At 52.1% G+C, this 18393-nt stretch overlaps 1 protein-coding gene across 2 annotated transcripts in view; it reads right to left on the bottom strand.

Annotated features, from left to right (window-relative positions):
• Positions 1–18393, bottom strand: part of LOC122923186 (protein kinase C alpha type) — a 104107-nt gene that overhangs the window by 29566 nt on the left and 56148 nt on the right. Inside the window, exons 5-9 of one of the 2 annotated variants that reach the window (XM_044273920.1) lie at positions 14063–14219; positions 13848–13982; positions 13600–13693; positions 2420–2443; positions 1002–1145 (exon numbers count right to left, since the gene is read on the bottom strand). In XM_044273920.1, the coding sequence (XP_044129855.1) occupies positions 1002–1145; positions 2420–2443; positions 13600–13693; positions 13848–13982; positions 14063–14219 (554 nt within the window). The remainder of the gene's footprint in view (positions 1–1001; positions 1146–2419; positions 2444–13599; positions 13694–13847; positions 13983–14062; positions 14220–18393) is intronic. The other variant, XM_044273921.1, reaches the window with a different exon arrangement.

Below are 18393 nucleotides of genomic sequence, written 5' to 3'. Positions count from 1 at the left end.
CATGAGGACCTCACCCCCACCCCATTAAAAAGCACCTGACCTCCACCACCCTCCATGAGGACATCACCCCCACCCCATTAATATGCACCTGACCTCCACTGCCCTCCATGAGGACCTCACCCCCACCCCATTAATATGCACCTGACCTCCACCGCCCTCCCTCAGGACCTCACCCCCACCCCATTAATAAGCACCTGACCTCCACTGCCCTCCCTCAGGACCTCACCCCCACCCCATTAATATGCACCTGACCTCCACCACCCTCCATGAGGACCTCACCCCCACCCCATTAATAAGCACTGTGCCCTCCACCGCCCTCCATGAGGACCTCACCCCCACCCCATTAATATGCACCTGACCTCCACCATCCTCCATGAGGACCTCACCCCCCCATTAATAAGCACCTGACCTCCACCACCCTCCATCAGGACCTCACCCCCACCCCATTAATAAGCACCTGAGCTCCACCACCCTCCATGAGGACATCACCCCCACCCCATTAATAAGCACCTGACCTCCACTGCCCTCCATGAGGACCTCACCCCCACCCCATTAATAAGCACCTGACCTCCACCACCCTCCATGAGGACCTCACCCCCACCCCATTAAAAAGCACCTGACCTCCACCACCCTCCATGAGGACATCACCCCCACCCCATTAATATGCACCTGACCTCCACTACCCTCCATGAGGACCTCACCCCCACCCCATTAATATGCACCTGACCTCCACCGCCCTCCCTCAGGACCTCACCCCCACCCCATTAATAAGCACCTGACCTCCACTGCCCTCCCTCAGGACCTCACCCCCACCCCATTAATATGCACCTGACCTCCACCGCCCTCCATCAGAACCTCACCCCCACCCCATTAATATGCACCTGACCTCCACCATCCTCCATGAGGACCTCACCCCCACCCCATTAATAAGCACCTGACCTCCACCATCTCCGATGAGGACCTCGCCCCCTAGTTTCAGTCCCTGACCCCTCTCCCCGCACCTTTCCGAAGCTGCCTTTGCCGAGAACCATGAGGAAGTTGAAGTCGGTGAGCCGCACGCTGTCGATGTTGTTGGACGGGACGTACGGTCTGCGCTCCTCCGCCGGACTGATCACCTTGTTACCCGCTGGTCCTAGTTTGGCTTTCTGTAAAAAAACAAAACACCCAAACATTGAAGTGTCAGCTCTTGTGCTGGTCATAGCGGCGTCTACTGCCGTACTTGTGGGGGTAACACCACCACAAAGTGCCCCCCCCATGCACTATGCCCCCCATGCAGTTTAGTACTCGGTTAACGGCGACCTTCCAGGCCATCTTTTGCGGCCTGAGAGGTGCGAGAGACTGCGGACGACTTACTGTGAGCAGCGGCGCCCCCTAGTGCTGGAAAGTGTCCAGCAGTGATGGGGTTAAGGGTGATGAAGTAAACCCCTCAAAGGAAATCCCTTATTAAATCCAGAAAGTAGGGCAGAGCGAGAGCGCGGCGGCACTGACGGCTACTTACTGCTGGATCCTGCCCCGGGAGACAGGAGTAATAACTGAGGAATGGTTAATCACAAGCGTCTCCCGCATTAGAGGACACGCTAATTAACACTGCCGCAAGATAAAGAATTGCTGCCAGTTAACCCCTGAAATCTCTGTACGGATGCTATAGGTGACTGTATATGCAGTGCAGGGGGTAACATGAATGTATTGTCAGGCACGATGCCCCAAGACCCTGCAGCACCCCCTGCTGGCCGCAGCATCTGCTGCCACCTGGAGGCAGAAGGAAATGTCAGAGTCTTCTTTCTCTGCTGCCCCCTAGTGGAATAAGTGAGGCGCCGCGCTGGAGGCATGGCTGTCAAATACAGAATCCAATAACAAGAAGAAAAACCTCTGCCACCTGTCAGTGAATGCTAATCATCCTGATCTAGTCCTGCCCACACTGCTGAGGATGTGTTACAATTGTAATCCTCTGTGGACTCCAGACTGATACACTACATTACAGCAAGCAGAGATCTTGAACAAGGTGCTGAACTGCATCGCATTTATTCTACACTTGTGGCCCTTTAATGACACACTGGCTGACAACTGGTTAATATCTGGCAGCAGGCGGCAGTTAGTTGTTGTCAGTGGGCATTATTTCATACGCTGGAAGCGGAATTATGGCGACCGCGTGAACGGCAGGCGATTCAGAGCGCGGCGGGTGCCTGAGGACGCCCCCGACACCAGTCCTGACAACCTGAGCACCCACTGACTGATACACAACTAATGAGGAATCCTGGAGGCCGGCACCCGACTGCACCCTTCAGGGAGGGCCAATCAGCGGAGGTCACATGGGGCGGCAGAGAGGGGGTCGGGGTGTCACAGCAAACTGCCCCCCTCACAGCAGACGTGTTACTGGTAAGGCATGCAAACCATCTTACTTCCATCGCTACGGACGCACCTGATCCTGGCCGGACCTTTTGCCCTGTAACCATAGGGAGAGAATCTGGATTTTAGCCTTCCAGGCACGTCTTAAAGGAGAACTCTACCTCTGCAACACACAGCAAACCTTACTTGTGAATGGGTGCAACCCCTTCCCCAATGTTATAATGAATTGCCCCCCTTTACCCTAGTGAGACGGCCGATGCGTGCCCATAGCCCCGCCATAAGACAGAATATAGAAAGTGAAGACATAAAGGGGGACTCTGCCACCTTAAGGCAAACCTATACAAAAAACAACTGTCTCAAAAAGCAACAATACACTTTATTGATCACATATACACAACATGATGAAAATCCAGATGAAATCCACCAAAGTAAAAGTGCGGTATTCGCCTGAGAGGTAATACAACACCGGGGGGCGCCCTCAGATGAAGGTGCTGCCGCGCGTCGGGGTGCGCGGTTCTTCTGAGGGGATACTCTACTTATGGGGATTAGGTTTATCCGTTATTTGTGCATTAGATGCAATAGACACAAGTCTTTGTACCCTTATACTAACCGATCAATGTCCGGTTACTATTTACCGGGCAGTGAAGCATTGCATATTTCCTGGCGCCCCCCTGTGCTCTATTACCCCTCAGGAGAATACCGCACTTTTACTTAGGTCTATTTCATCTGGATTTTTATCATGTTGTGTATATGTGATCAATAAAGAGTATTGTTACCTTTGGAGCCATTTGAGACTGGGCTGTTTGTTGCATAGGTCTGCTGGTTTGGTGTTGAGTGGGCTCCTATTCTGAGGCGATGAAATGCCTTTTGTATTCTGTAACCTGCACATATTAACTCCTTAAGGGAAGTTCGGTGTGACAGTCCTAGGAATCAGTGAAACTGCCGGAGCAAGTCGGACGTCTTAAGGTGGAAAATGTCCTTAATTGTTGCTGGATAATAATATAATGATAAAGGCGGCAGCGGAATAATCGCTGGAAATAATGGAGTCTGCCGCCCTCTAGTGGTAAATACTGAAAACTGCAGCATGGCCAGGAAACTCACCTGCAATGCAACGTCCTGGATTTATGATGTCACACTGTATGAGTGAGCGGGTGTATGATGTCACACTGTATAAGTGAGCGGGTGTATGATGTCACACTGTATACGTGAGCAGGTGCATGATGTCACACTGTATACGTGAGCGGGTGTATGATGTCACACTGTACGAGTGAGCGGGTGTATGATGTCACACTGTATAAGTGAGCGGGTGTATGATGTCACACTGTATAGGTGAGCGGGTGTATGATGTCACACTGTATAGGTGAGCGGGTGTATGATGTCACACTGTATACGTGAGCGGGTGTATGATGTCACACTGTATAGGTGAGCGGATGTATGATGTCACACTGTATACGTGAGCGGGTGTATGATGTCACACTATACGTGAGCGGGTGTATGATGTCACACTGTATACATGAGCGGGTGTATGATGTCACACTGTATACGTGAGCGGGTGTATGATGTCACACTGTATACGTGAGCGGGTGTATGATGTCACACTGTATATGAGCGGGTGTATGATGTCACACTGTATACGAGCGGGTGTATGATGTCACACTGTATAGGAGCAGGTGTATGATGTCACACTGTATACATGAGCGGGTGTATGATGTCACACTGTATACATGAGCGGGTGTATGATGTCACACTGTATACGTGAGCGGGTGTATGATGTCACACTGTATACGTGAGCGGGTGTATGATGTCACACTGTATACGTGAGCGGGTGTATGATGTCACACTGTATACGTGAGCGGGTGTATGATGTCACACTGTATATCAGCGGGTGTATGATGTCACACTGTATACATGAGCGGGTGTATGATGTCACACTGTATACGTGAGCGGGTGTATGATGTCACACTGTATACGTGAGCGGGTGTATGATGTCACACTGTATATGAGCGGGTGTATGATGTCACACTGTATACGAGCAGGTGTATGATGTCACACTGTATAGGAGCAGGTGTATGATGTCACACTGTATACATGAGCGGGTGTATGATGTCACACTGTATACATGAGCGGGTGTATGATGTCACACTGTATACGTGAGCGGGTGTATGATGTCACACTGTATACGTGAGCGGGTGTATGATGTCACACTGTATACGTGAGCGGGTGTATGATGTCACACTGTATACGTGAGCGGGTGTATGATGTCACACTGTATATCAGCGGGTGTATGATGTCACACTGTATACATGAGCGGGTGTATGATGTCACACTGTATACGTGAGCGGGTGTATGATGTCACACTGTATACGTGAGCGGGTGTATGATGTCACACTGTATACGTGAGCGGGTGTATGATGTCACACTGTATATCAGCGGGTGTATGATGTCACACTGTATACATGAGCGGGTGTATGATGTCACACTGTATACGTGAGCGGGTGTATGATGTCACACTGTATACGTGAGCGGGTGTATGATGTCACACTGTATATGAGCGGGTGTATGATGTCACACTGTATACGAGCAGGTGTATGATGTCACACTGTATAGGAGCAGGTGTATGATGTCACACTGTATACATGAGCGGGTGTATGATGTCACACTGTATAGGAGCGGGTGTATGATGTCACACTGTATATCAGCGGGTGTATGATGTCACACTGTATATCAGCGGGTGTATGATGTCACACTGTATACATGAGCGGGTGTATGATGTCACACTGTATACGTGAGCGGGTGTATGATGTCACACTGTATACGTGAGCTGTGTATGATGTCACACTGTGTACATGAGTGGGTGTATGATGTCACACTGTATATGAGCGGGTGTATGATGTCACACTGTATATGAGCGGGTGTATGATGTCACACTGTATACGTGAGCTGTGTATGATGTCACACTGTGTACATGAGTGGGTGTATGATGTCACACTGTATACATGAGCGGGTGTATGATGTCACACTGTATACATGAGTGGGTGTATGATGTCACACTGTATATGAGCGGGTGTATGATGTCACACTGTATATGAGCGGGTGTATGATGTCACACTGTATATGAGCGGGTGTATGATGTCACACTCTAAATGAGCGGGTGTATGATGTCACACTGTATACGTGAGCGGGTGTATGATGTCACACTGTATATGAGCGGGTGTATGATGTCACACTGTATATCAGCGGGTGTATGATGTCACACTGTATACGTGAGCAGGTGTATGATGTCACACTGTATACGAGCGGGTGTATGATGTCACACTGTATATCAGCGGGTGTATGATGTCACACTGTATACGAGCAGGTGTATGATGTCACACTGTATATGAGCGGGTGTATGATGTCACACTGTATACGTGAGCGGGTGTATGACACAACATCTCAGCTATCAGGATGCATAACAGTATATACCCAGAGCGCAGTCATCTTTAAGGGGCCACCTGCAGTAACACAGATGTCATATTCAGGAGGACACACTACAACACCCATCATCCACTCCACACTGGACATCGTCATGCTCATCCACACAGTGAGGCACGAGGCATGCAGCGTACACACGTCCAGTGACTGTCTACATCACAGCCCCAGGACCGGATCATCATGGAGGAGATCCATGTGGCATGCGGTTACCAGAGGCCATATATACCGCACCGTATATATGCCGGGTGTATGTATCAGGGCGGATACATAACGTGGGCGGAGTCAATATCAGAGGCGGAAAGAAGGTGAAGGTACTACCCAGCCTAATCAGAAGATGAGATTTAAGAAGGCACCAAGTATTAACCTCCTCTATCCCGGGGACTAGCCACCTGGCAGCCATGACAGTGGCTGATAACAGAGAATCACACTAAGTACAATCTGTAGGCAGGCAGGTTCACAGGACAATGAAAGCAGCACAGAGGATTTCAGGAAAGGAGTGCGCTGATCTTGTGGAGGTCACAGGATGAGAGTTACATAGAGGAAGGAGCAGGGTCCTCCCAGCAGCACAGAGGATTTCAGGAGAGGAGTGTGCTGATCTTGTGGAGGTCACAGGCTGAGAGTTACATAGTGGAAGGAGCAGGGTCCTCCCAGCAGCACAGAGGATTTCAGGAGAGGAGTGTGCTGATCTTGTGGAGGTCACAGGATGAGAGTTACATAGTGGAAGGAGCAGGGTCCTCCCAGCAGCACAGAGGATTTCAGGAGAGGAGTGTGCTGATCTTGTGGAGGTCACAGGCTGAGAGTTACATAGTGGAAGGAGCAGGGTCCTCCCAGCAGCACAGAGGATTTCAGGAGAGGAGTGTGCTGATCTCGTGGAGGTCACAGGCTGAGAGTTACATAGTGGAAGGAGCAGGGTCCTCCCAGCAGCACAGAGGATTTCAGGAGAGGAGTGTGCTGATCTTGTGGAGGTCACAGGATGAGAGTTACATAGTAGAAGGAGCAGGGTCCTCCCAGCAGCACAGAGGATTTCAGGAGAGGAGTGTGCTGATCTTGTGGAGGTCACAGGATGAGAGTTACATAGTAGAAGGAGCAGGGTCCTCCCAGCAGCACAGAGGATTTCAGGAGAGTGTGCGCTGATCTTGTAATAACCATATAAACATGCCTGCCTACAGATTGCCTGCGCTTTGCCTCGGTCAGGACATGGTGCGAACTTAATTCTACGGCAATGACCCTTTGATGGCTGTGACGAACTACAAGTACAAAAAACACTCTGTGGGGGGATGGTGGGGGGACAGGAGCGGGGCTACCTTTAAGAAGCGTTTTTTTTTTATATGACAGTCCTGGAAGACAGAAAAAAACTGCATGGTTAGTCAGCGACAGACAGGCGGACATCAGCCAGACACAAAACCGAGTACACAGACAGCAGCGAGGCGCCCCCTACAGACGCATATCCTGATATTAGAACAGACTGGAGTCACTGGATCAGACCGATAGCTGTGCCGGGGAAATGGTGGAGCAAGCGGGTGCTGCTCAGTAGCCTGCCGTCAGCACAGTCTGTAGGGCGCAGTCAGCAGTCTGTGGGGCGCAGTCAGCAATGTGTAGGGCGCAGTCAGCAATGTGTAGGGCGCAGTCAGCAATGTGTAGGGCGCAGTCAGCAATGTGTAGGGCGCAGTCAGCAGTCTGTAGGGCGCAGTCAGCAATGTGTAGGGCGCAGTCAGCAATGTGTAGGGCGCAGTCAGCAGGCTGTAGGGCGCAGTCAGCAATGTGTAGCGCGCAGTCAGCAGGCTGTAGGGCGCAGTCAGCAATGTGTAGGGCGCAGTCAGCAGGCTGTAGGGCGCAGTCAGCAATGTGTAGGGCGCAGTCAGCAGTGTGTAGGGCGCAGTCAGCAGTCTGTAGGGCGCAGTCAGCAATGTGTAGGGCGCAGTCAGCAGTCTGTGGGGCGCAGTCAGCAATGTGTGGGGCGCAGTCAGCAATGTGTAGGGCGCAGTCAGCAATGTGTAGGGCGCAGTCAGCAGTCTGTAGGGCGCAGTCAGCAATGTGTAGGGCGCAGTCAGCAGTCTGTAGGGCGCAGTCAGCAATGTGTAGGGCGCAGTCAGCAGTGTGTAGGGCGCAGTCAGCAGTCTGTAGGGCGCAGTCAGCAATGTGTAGGGCGCAGTCAGCAGTCTGTGGGGCGCAGTCAGCAATGTGTGGGGCGCAGTCAGCAATGTGTAGGGCGCAGTCAGCAATGTGTAGGGCGCAGTCAGCAGTCTGTAGGGCGCAGTCAGCAATGTGTAGGGCGCAGTCAGCAGTCTGTAGGGCGCAGTCAGCAATGTGTAGGGCGCAGTCAGCAGTCTGTACGGCGCAGTCAGCAATGTGTAGGGCGCAGTCAGCAATGTGTAGGGCGCAGTCAGCAATGTGTAGGGCGCAGTCAGCAATGTGTAGGGCGCAGTCAGCAATGTGTAGGGCGCAGTCAGCAGGCTGTAGGGCGCAGTCAGCAGGCTGTAGGGCGCAGTCAGCAATGTGTAGCGCGCAGTCAGCAGGCTGTAGGGCGCAGTCAGCAGGCTGTAGGGAGCAGTCAGCAGGCTGTAGGGAGCAGTCAGCAGGCTGTAGGGAGCAGTCAGCAGTCTGTAGGGCGCAGGAAGTATATTCTGTAGGGTGCCGTCAGCCATCTGTTACACAGCACACACACCACCTAGTGGACACTGAGTGTACCTCCACCTGTTACACAGCACACACCACCTAGTGGACACTGAGTGTACCTCCATCTGTTATACAGCACACACACCACCTAGTGGACACAGAGTGTACCTCCACCTGTTACACAGCACACACCACCTAGTGGACACTGAGTGTACCTCCATCTGTTATACAGCACACACACCACCTAGTGGACACAGAGTGTACCTCCACCTGTTACACAGCACACACCACCTAGTGGACACTGAGTGTACCTCCATCTGTTATACAGCACACACCACCTAGTGGACACTGAGTGTACCTCCATCTGTTACACAGAACACACACCACCTAGTGGACACTGAGTGCACCTCCATCTGTTATACAGAACACACACCACCTAGTGGACACTGAGTGTACCTCCACCTGTTACACAGCACACACACCACCTAGTGGACACTGAGTGTACCTCCATCTGCTACACAGCACACACACCACCTAGTGGACACTGAGTGCACCTCCATCTGTTACACAGCACACACACCACCTAGTGGACACTGAGTGTACCTCCATCTGCTACACAGCACACACACCACCTAGTGGACACTGAGTGTACCTCCATCTGTTACACAGCACACACACCACCTAGTGGACACTGAGTGTACCTCCATCTGTTACACAGCACACACACCACCTAGTGGACACTGAGTGTACCTCCATCTGTTACACAGAACACACACCACCTAGTGGACACTGAGTGTACCTCCATCTGTTACACAGCACACACACCACCTAGTGGACACTGAGTGTACCTCCATCTGTTACACAGCACACACCACCTAGTGGACACTGAGTGTACCTCCATCTGTTATACAGCACACACACCACCTAGTGGACACAGAGTGTACCTCCACCTGTTACACAGCACACACACCACCTAGTGGACACTGAGTGTACCTCCATCTGTTATACAGCACACACACCACCTAGTGGACACAGAGTGTACCTCCACCTGTTACACAGCACACACACCACCTAGTGGACACTGAGTGTACCTCCACCTGTTACACAGCACACACCACCTAGTGGACACTGAGTGTACCTCCATCTGTTATACAGCACACACACCACCTAGTGGACACAGAGTGTACCTCCACCTGTTACACAGCACACACACCACCTAGTGGACACTGAGTGTACTTCCATCTGTTACACAGCACACACACCACCTAGTGGACACTGAGTGTACCTCCATCTGTTACACAGCACACACACCACCTAGTGGACACTGAGTGTACTTCCATCTGTTATACAGCACACACACCACCTAGTGGACACTGAGTGTACCTCCATCTGTTACACAGCACACACACCACCTAGTGGACACAGACTGTACTTCCATCTGTTACACAGCACACACACCACCTAGTGGACACTGAGCGTACTTCCATCTGTTATACAGCACACACCACCTAGTGGACACTGAGTGTACCTCCATCTGCTATACAGCACACACCACCTAGTGGACACAGACTGTACTTCCATCTGTTATACAGCACACACACCACCTAGTGGACACAGAGTGTACCTCCATCTGTTATACAGCACACACCACCTAGTGGACACAGACTGTACTTCCATCTGTTATACAGCACACACACCACCTAGTGGACACAGAGTGTACTTCCATCTGTTATACAGCACACACACCACCTAGTGGACACTGAGTGTACTTCCATCTGTTACACAGCACACACCACCTGGTGGACACTGAGTGTACCTCCATCTGTTATACAGCACACACCACCTAGTGGACACAGACTGTACTTCCATCTGTTACACAGCACACACACCACCTAGTGGACACAGACTGTACTTCCATCTGTTACACAGCACACACCACCTGGTGGACACTGAGTGTACTTCCATCTGTTATACAGCACACACCACCTAGTGGACACTGAGTGTACCTCCATCTGTTATACAGCACACACACCACCTAGTGGACACAGAGTGTACTTCCATCTGTTACACAGCACACACACCACCTAGTGGACACTGAGCGTACTTCCATCTGTTATACAGCACACACACCACCTAGTGGACACAGAGTGTACATCCATCTGTTACACAGAACACACACCACCTAGTGGACACTGAGTGTACATCCATCTGTTACACAGCACACACACCACCTAGTGGACACTGAGTGTACCTCCATCTGTTACACAGCACACACACCACCTAGTGGACACAGAGTGTACCTCCATCTGTTACACAGCACACACACCACCTAGTGGACACTGAGTGTACCTCCATCTGTTATACAGCACACACCACCTAGTGGACACAGACTGTACTTCCATCTGTTATACAGCACACACCACCTAGTGGACACAGACTGTACTTCCATCTGTTATACAGCACACACACCACCTAGTGGACACAGAGTGTACTTCCATCTGTTATACAGCACACACACCACCTAGTGGACACTGAGTGTACTTCCATCTGTTACACAGCACACACCACCTGGTGGACACTGAGTGTACCTCCATCTGTTATACAGCACACACCACCTAGTGGACACAGACTGTACTTCCATCTGTTACACAGCACACACACCACCTAGTGGACACTGAGTGTACCTCCATCTGTTACACAGCACACACACCACCTAGTGGACACTGAGTGTACCTCCATCTGTTACACAGCACACACACCACCTAGTGGACACTGAGTGTACCTCCATCTGTTACACAGCACACACACCACCTAGTGGACACTGAGTGTACCTCCACCTGTTACACAGCACACACACCACCTAGTGGACACTGAGTGTACCTCCACCTGTTACACAGCACACACACCACCTAGTGGACACTGAGTGTACCTCCATCTGTTACACAGCACACACACCACCTAGTGGACACAGAGTGTACCTCCACCTGTTATACAGCACACACCACCTAGTGGACACTGAGTGTACCTCCATCTGTTATACAGCACACACACCACCTAGTGGACACAGAGTGTACCTCCACCTGTTATACAGCACACACCACCTAGTGGACACAGACTGTACTTCCATCTGTTATACAGCACACACACCACCTAGTGGACACAGAGTGTACTTCCATCTGTTATACAGCACACACACCACCTAGTGGACACTGAGTGTACTTCCATCTGTTACACAGCACACACCACCTGGTGGACACTGAGTGTACCTCCATCTGTTATACAGCACACACCACCTAGTGGACACAGACTGTACTTCCATCTGTTACACAGCACACACACCACCTAGTGGACACAGACTGTACTTCCATCTGTTACACAGCACACACCACCTGGTGGACACTGAGTGTACCTCCATCTGTTATACAGCACACACCACCTAGTGGACACAGACTGTACTTCCATCTGTTATACAGCACACACACCACCTAGTGGACACAGAGTGTACTTCCATCTGTTATACAGCACACACACCACCTAGTGGACACAGACTGTACTTCCATCTGTTACACAGCACACACCACCTGGTGGACACTGAGTGTACCTCCATCTGTTATACAGCACACACCACCTAGTGGACACAGACTGTACTTCCATCTGTTATACAGCACACACACCACCTAGTGGACACAGAGTGTACTTCCATCTGTTACACAGCACACACACCACCTAGTGGACACTGAGCGTACTTCCATCTGTTATACAGCACACACACCACCTAGTGGACACTGAGTGCACCTCCATCTGTTATACAGCACACACACCACCTAGTGGACACTGAGTGTACATCCATCTGTTACACAGAACACACACCACCTAGTGGACACTGAGTGTACATCCATCTGTTACACAGAACACACACCACCTAGTGGACACTGAGTGTACATCCATCTGTTACACAGCACACACACCACCTAGTGGACACTGAGTGTACCTCCATCTGTTACACAGCACACACACCACCTAGTGGACACTGAGTGTACTTCCATCTGTTATACAGCACACACACCACCTAGTGGACACAGAGTGTACCTCCATCTGTTACACAGCACACACACCACCTAGTGGACACTGAGTGTACCTCCATCTGTTATACAGCACACACACCACCTAGTGGACACTGAGTGTACCTCCATCTGTTACACAGCACACACACCACCTAGTGGACACTGAGTGTACATCCATCTGTTATACAGCACACACACCACCTAGTGGACACTGAGTGTACCTCCATCTGTTACACAGCACACACACCACCTAGTGGACACTGAGTGTACCTCCACCTGTTACACAGCACACACCACCTAGTGGACACTGAGTGTACATCCATCTGTTACACAGCACACACACACCACCTAGTGGACACTGAGTGTACATCCATCTGTTACACAGCACACACACCACCTAGTGGACACAGAGTGTACCTCCGTCTGTTACACAGCACACACACCACCTAGTGGACACTGAGTGTACCTCCATCTGTTACACAGCACACACACCACCTAGTGGACACTGAGTGTACCTCCATCTGTTACACAGCACACACACCACCTAGTGGACACTGAGTGTACCTCCATCTGTTACACAGCACACACACCACCTAGTGGACACTGAGTGTACCTCCACCTGTTACACAGCACACACACCACCTAGTGGACACAGAGTGTACCTCCATCTGTTACACAGCACACACACCACCTAGTGGACACAGAGTGTACCTCCATCTGTTACACAGCACACACACCACCTAGTGGACAACATGGTGAATTTCAGGACACATATGAAAAGTTGACAATGCAGGTTTCATCCACCGGAGGCGAGAATTATGAATCGTCTTGCAGACATCGCTCGGAGGATTGTGACCTGAGGATTCAGGAAGAGTAAGAACAAGGCAATAGAGTCCATACTGCTAGTGAACACGTGTCCAGGAGGCTGCGGGCCAGGAGGGGGCCTTCCTGTCATAGATCATACAACAGGAACAGACATGATCACGAGATGCAGCGCGCCACACTCCCTGACAACATCTGACTACCTTCAAGGGTTAAAGAAGTTATAATAGTCACGCTGCTGTTATAACCGGAGCCTGCAGGGTGTAACGACCCTCACCTCAAACTTCTGCCGCAGCTCCTGGTTGACGTCATCGGCTTCCGGGATGGGCACGTTGTAATACTCGCCCTCCTCCTGATTCAGCAGCTTGTACCTGGAAGGACAGAGCGCAACGTCGGATGATCATCCTCAGCGGAACGCCCCACCTGACCGTGTCACCTGCTTTATACATCACAGGGGGAGGGGGATCATATTAACCACAGGTGACCAGTTGTGTTCTGAGTGGAGTTCCCCTTTAAGTCACTCACCACCCGCAAGCCGGCATCTTCATCAGCTCAGAGACCCCAAACGAAAAGGACCCCATGAAGTCGTTCCTAGTGGTCCGGTCCCAGTCCCAGATCTCTATGGACAGGCGCCGGTCCTTGTCTGACGGCTTTAACTTACTGTGAGACAAAGAGAGGCAGAGAGTGAGCGGAGACGGCGCTGCACCGAATTCTGCTCCACCAGCCCCGGGACAACGTACAAGGTGAAGGACTCGTTCCAGTGCGGGTTCAGGGTGGAGCGGATGGTTTTGGTTTTCTGTTTACTTTCATTCTTGGGGTCGGGGATGAGCTTGAGCTTCACATAGGGATCTGACAACCCGTTGGGATCCATAGGGATCAAGTTCTTGGCGTCTCGAACTGCAAGAAAAATGCAGGGTAAATAACCAGACACCTGAACCGCCGCTCTCCGTAAAATCGGAGCCTCTACTGGCCGACAACATAGAGCAGTAGCAGCAGACTAGCTATCCCAATACTTCATGACCTGAGTTGTCAGCTGGATGCCGGACTAATGGAAGTTTATAATAGCTGCTTCAATGAAGGCGCAGCGTGCCCCAGGGGGTTGGGAGGAGATCTCTGACCGGGGCAGGAATTTTCTGTGTCGCCTGATGATCCGTGACTCAGGAATGAAAGTTTCCATGACTTCTGTGGGAATAAGACTGAAATCCCCGAGCTGCGGAGCCTGCAATGTACAGAGTGTCCACTGGAGGGAGCCCTGGGGCTAATGTGAAAGGTAGAATGGGGTGTGTGTGCGCAGACTGGTGGCAGAGGGCGGAACTGCAGGACTACCACTCCCCTTCTCCTCTGCTCTAGTTTATATAAAGTTACAGAGACATGAAAACTTCCCACTAAGGATAAAGACGCCGGGGATTAGGTCACATGACGAGGTACCCTGGACTGATGACCGCATCTCCGATTCTCATTTCACAGCAATTGATTATCCGCGCAACTGAAATTAGAGGCAATTACAAGGCGGAAAAGAGAACCGAAGCACGAGTCCGTTAACCCTGTGAGTAAAGGACGGGAGGAGAGGTACTGTGCAGGATCCAGACAGGACAGGAGGCGTGGTACTGATATAACCTCCAGAGACATGACATCATATGTGACTGATATCAGACGCTCCAGTGTGAGGGGTTACCATTCTGCGGTCACAGCCCCCATTGCATTATTCTGTAGAGCCTTCAGCACACTTTCACAGTCAGTACAGCGATGTCACCACCAGATGGCAGTGCAGCTCTACGGCAGGGTTCAGCAAAAACGCTTCCATTACTGATAATACAACCGTCTGCACCCGTCATGAACGGATCCGATTGTATTATCTTTAACATACCCAAGATGGATCTGTCATGAACTCCACTGAAAGATCAGTTTTCGATTCTTTCAGATAAAACGGATCCGACCCCATTGATTTGCACTGTGGATCATGATCGATCCGTTTTGCTCCGCATCTCAGGACAGAAAGAAAACCGCAGCACGCTGCTCTCCGGTATGAGAACGGAGCGGAATGCATTCTGGTGACTCCGTTCTGTTCAGTTACGTTTTGTCCACATTGACAATGAATGAAGACAAAACGGAAGCATTTTTTTCTGGTATTGAGCCCATATGGGGGATCTCAATACGGTAAAACATTAACGCTAGTGTGAAAGTAGCCTATGACAGGCAGCAGTAAATAATGATGACGAGTACAGGCAAGAAACTGGGATGGTGGGGGGTACAGGTGAGGCATCTGATGGTCATAAGTAGGAGTCCGGGGATCCGAGTTCTGGGGGTCATTGCAAGGTCCAAGGAGCACAGGCAGAGGTGTGGGCATCAAAGACAGGGGGACTGGTGGTTACAGGCGGCGCGCTGGGGGGAGGGGGGGGGATGTTACAGGCGGCGCGCTGGGGGGAGGGGGGGGGGATGTTACAGGCAGCGCGCTGGGGGGATGTTACAGGCGGCGCGCTGGGGGGAGGGGGGGGGATGTTACAGGCGGCGCGCTGGGGGGAGGGGGGGGATGTTACAGGCGGCGCGCTGGAGGGGGGGGGGATGTTACAGGCGGCGCGCTGGGGGGAGGGGGGGATATTACAGGCGGCGCGCTGGGGGGAGGGGGGGATGTTACAGGCGGCGCGCTGGGGGGAGGGGGGGGATGTTACAGGCGGCGCGCTGGGGGGAGGGGGGGGATGTTACAGGCGGCGCGCTGGGGGGAGGGGGGGGATGTTACAGCCGGGGCACTGGGGAGGGGATACAGCCGGGGCACTGGGGAGGGGATACAGCCGGGGCACTGGGGAGGGGATACAGCCGGGGCACTGGGGAGGGGAAACAGCCGGGGCACTGGGGAGGGGACACAGCCGGGGCACTGGGGAGGGGATGTTACAGGCGGGGCTCTGAAGAGGTTACAGGCGGGGCTCTGAAGAGGTTACAGGCGGGGCACTGGGGAGGTTACAGGCGGGGCACTGGGGAGGTTACAGGCGGGGCACTGGGGGGGACAGCCGGGGCACTGGGGGGGGGACAGCCGGGGCACTGGGGGGGGACAGCCGGGGCACTGGGGTTACAGCCGGGGCACTGGGGAAGGGGTTACAGCCGGGGCACTGGGGAAGGGGTTACAGCCGGGGCACTGGGGAAGGGGTTAAAGCCGGGGTACTGGGGAAGGGTTAAAGCCGGGGCACTGGGGAGGAGTTACAGCCGGGGCACTGGGGAGGGGTTACAGCCGGGGCACTGGGGAGGGGAGGGGTTAAAGCCGGGGCACTGGGGAAGGGGTTAAAGCCGGGGTACTGGGGAGGGGTTTAAAGCCGGGGCACTGGGGAGGGGTTACAGCCGGGGCACTGGGGAGTGGTTACAGCCGGGGCACTGGGGAGGTTACAAGCGGGGCACTGGGGGGGGGGGGTGTTAAAGCGGGGTACTGGGGGGGGGGGTTACAGGCAGGTTACATTATTCACCTACATAAGAAAGAGATATATCAGCAGCTGAGCAGGTTGGGGGCTGCGATACCCCATCACAGCACTCCCATAAACCAGTCCCAATTATCTAATTACTTAAATGCCATGTGCTCCAATCACCTCCAGAGCTGCATTCAGATCCTCGCCTGGCTACTATCCTGAACGTGTCAACTCAGTGCCAGCAAACACAATCTTAGGATGTGACTAGAGCAGACATGAGAGGATGAGAGAAGCTGCTGGATACTAAAGGATTCTATCTGATGGGGAGGAAGGTGAAGATGCCAGCAGCAGCGCTGACATCTCAGGGTGTCACCGAGACGCCCGACTTGTCCTGCCTTTAGTAAATAGGTTTTACTATTTGCGTGTCTTGCAGGATATTCCCTCCACCCCACCGCAGATTATCTCAGGTACACACGGGAACGCCCCAAGAGGTGTAAATCAAGGAGATAACAGAGGCCGCCAGAGAACAGCTCCGCTAGTGGTCAGGGCAGGAATTACATGGTTAAAGAAATCTTGGGGTACTGGCCACCCCGCAGAACACTAATCGTACCCGTACTGTGGGGGGTGAACAGCTGACTATAGCTGAGTGTAATTTAGAAGTCACCCCCACCGATGCTGCAGCCTGATAGTACCCTGCGGAGGCGGCTAATATCCTCACAGCGATACCGCCGCTCATTACAGCGAGGATTAGCATATTAATTTCTCCCGGAGAAAGCGCTGCCGAGAAGTGATTACATGGTCACAGCGGGACAGGAGGGACTGGTGCAGGCGCCTCATCTACAGCGAGGGACGAACTACCCTGCAGAGAGCGGCTACCGGCGTCCAATGCAACGACCACAGAATGGAGAGACTGATAACAGGGGCAATAGACTGTATTCTCCTGTCCTACAGTCATCCTCTCCCCTGACATGGCTGATAACAGAGAGCAATAGACTGTATTCTCCTGTCCTACAGTCATCCTCTCCCCTGAAATGGCTGATAACAGAGAGCAATAGACTGTATTCTCCTGTCCTACAGTCATCCTCTCCTCTGAAATGGCTGATAACAGGAGGCAATAGACTGTATTCTCCTGTCCTACAGTCATCCTCTCCTCTGAAATGGCTGATAACAGGGGGCAATAGACTGTATTCTCCTGTCCTACAGTCATCCTCTTCCCTGAAATGGCTGATAACAGGGAGCAATAGACTGTATTCTCCTGTCCTACAGTCATCCTCTCCCCTGAAATGGCTGATAACAGGGAGCAATAGACTGTATTCTCCTGTCCTACAGTCATCCTCTCCCCTGAAATGGCTGATAACAGGGGGCAATAGACTGTATTCTCCTGTCCTACAGTCATCCTCTCCCCTGAAATGGCTGATAACAGGGGCAATAGACTGTATTCTCCTGTCCTACAGTCATCCTCTCCCTGAAATGGCTGATAACAGGGGCAATAGACTGTATTCTCCTGTCCTACAGTCATCCTCTCCCCTGAAATGGCTGATAACAGGGAGGCAATAGACTGTATTCTCCTGTCCTACAGTCATCCTCTCCCCTGAAATGGCTGATAACAGGGGGCAATAGACTGTATTCTCCTGTCCTACAGTCATCCTCTCCCTGAAATGGCTGATAACAGGAGCAAT

The sequence above is a fragment of the Bufo gargarizans genome, unplaced genomic scaffold, assembly GCF_014858855.1.
Source record: "Bufo gargarizans isolate SCDJY-AF-19 unplaced genomic scaffold, ASM1485885v1 original_scaffold_1329_pilon, whole genome shotgun sequence".
NCBI lineage: Eukaryota > Metazoa > Chordata > Amphibia > Anura > Bufonidae > Bufo > Bufo gargarizans.
Note: the sequence above shows the minus strand (reverse complement) of the source record. Positions and strands in the feature narration are given on the sequence as shown.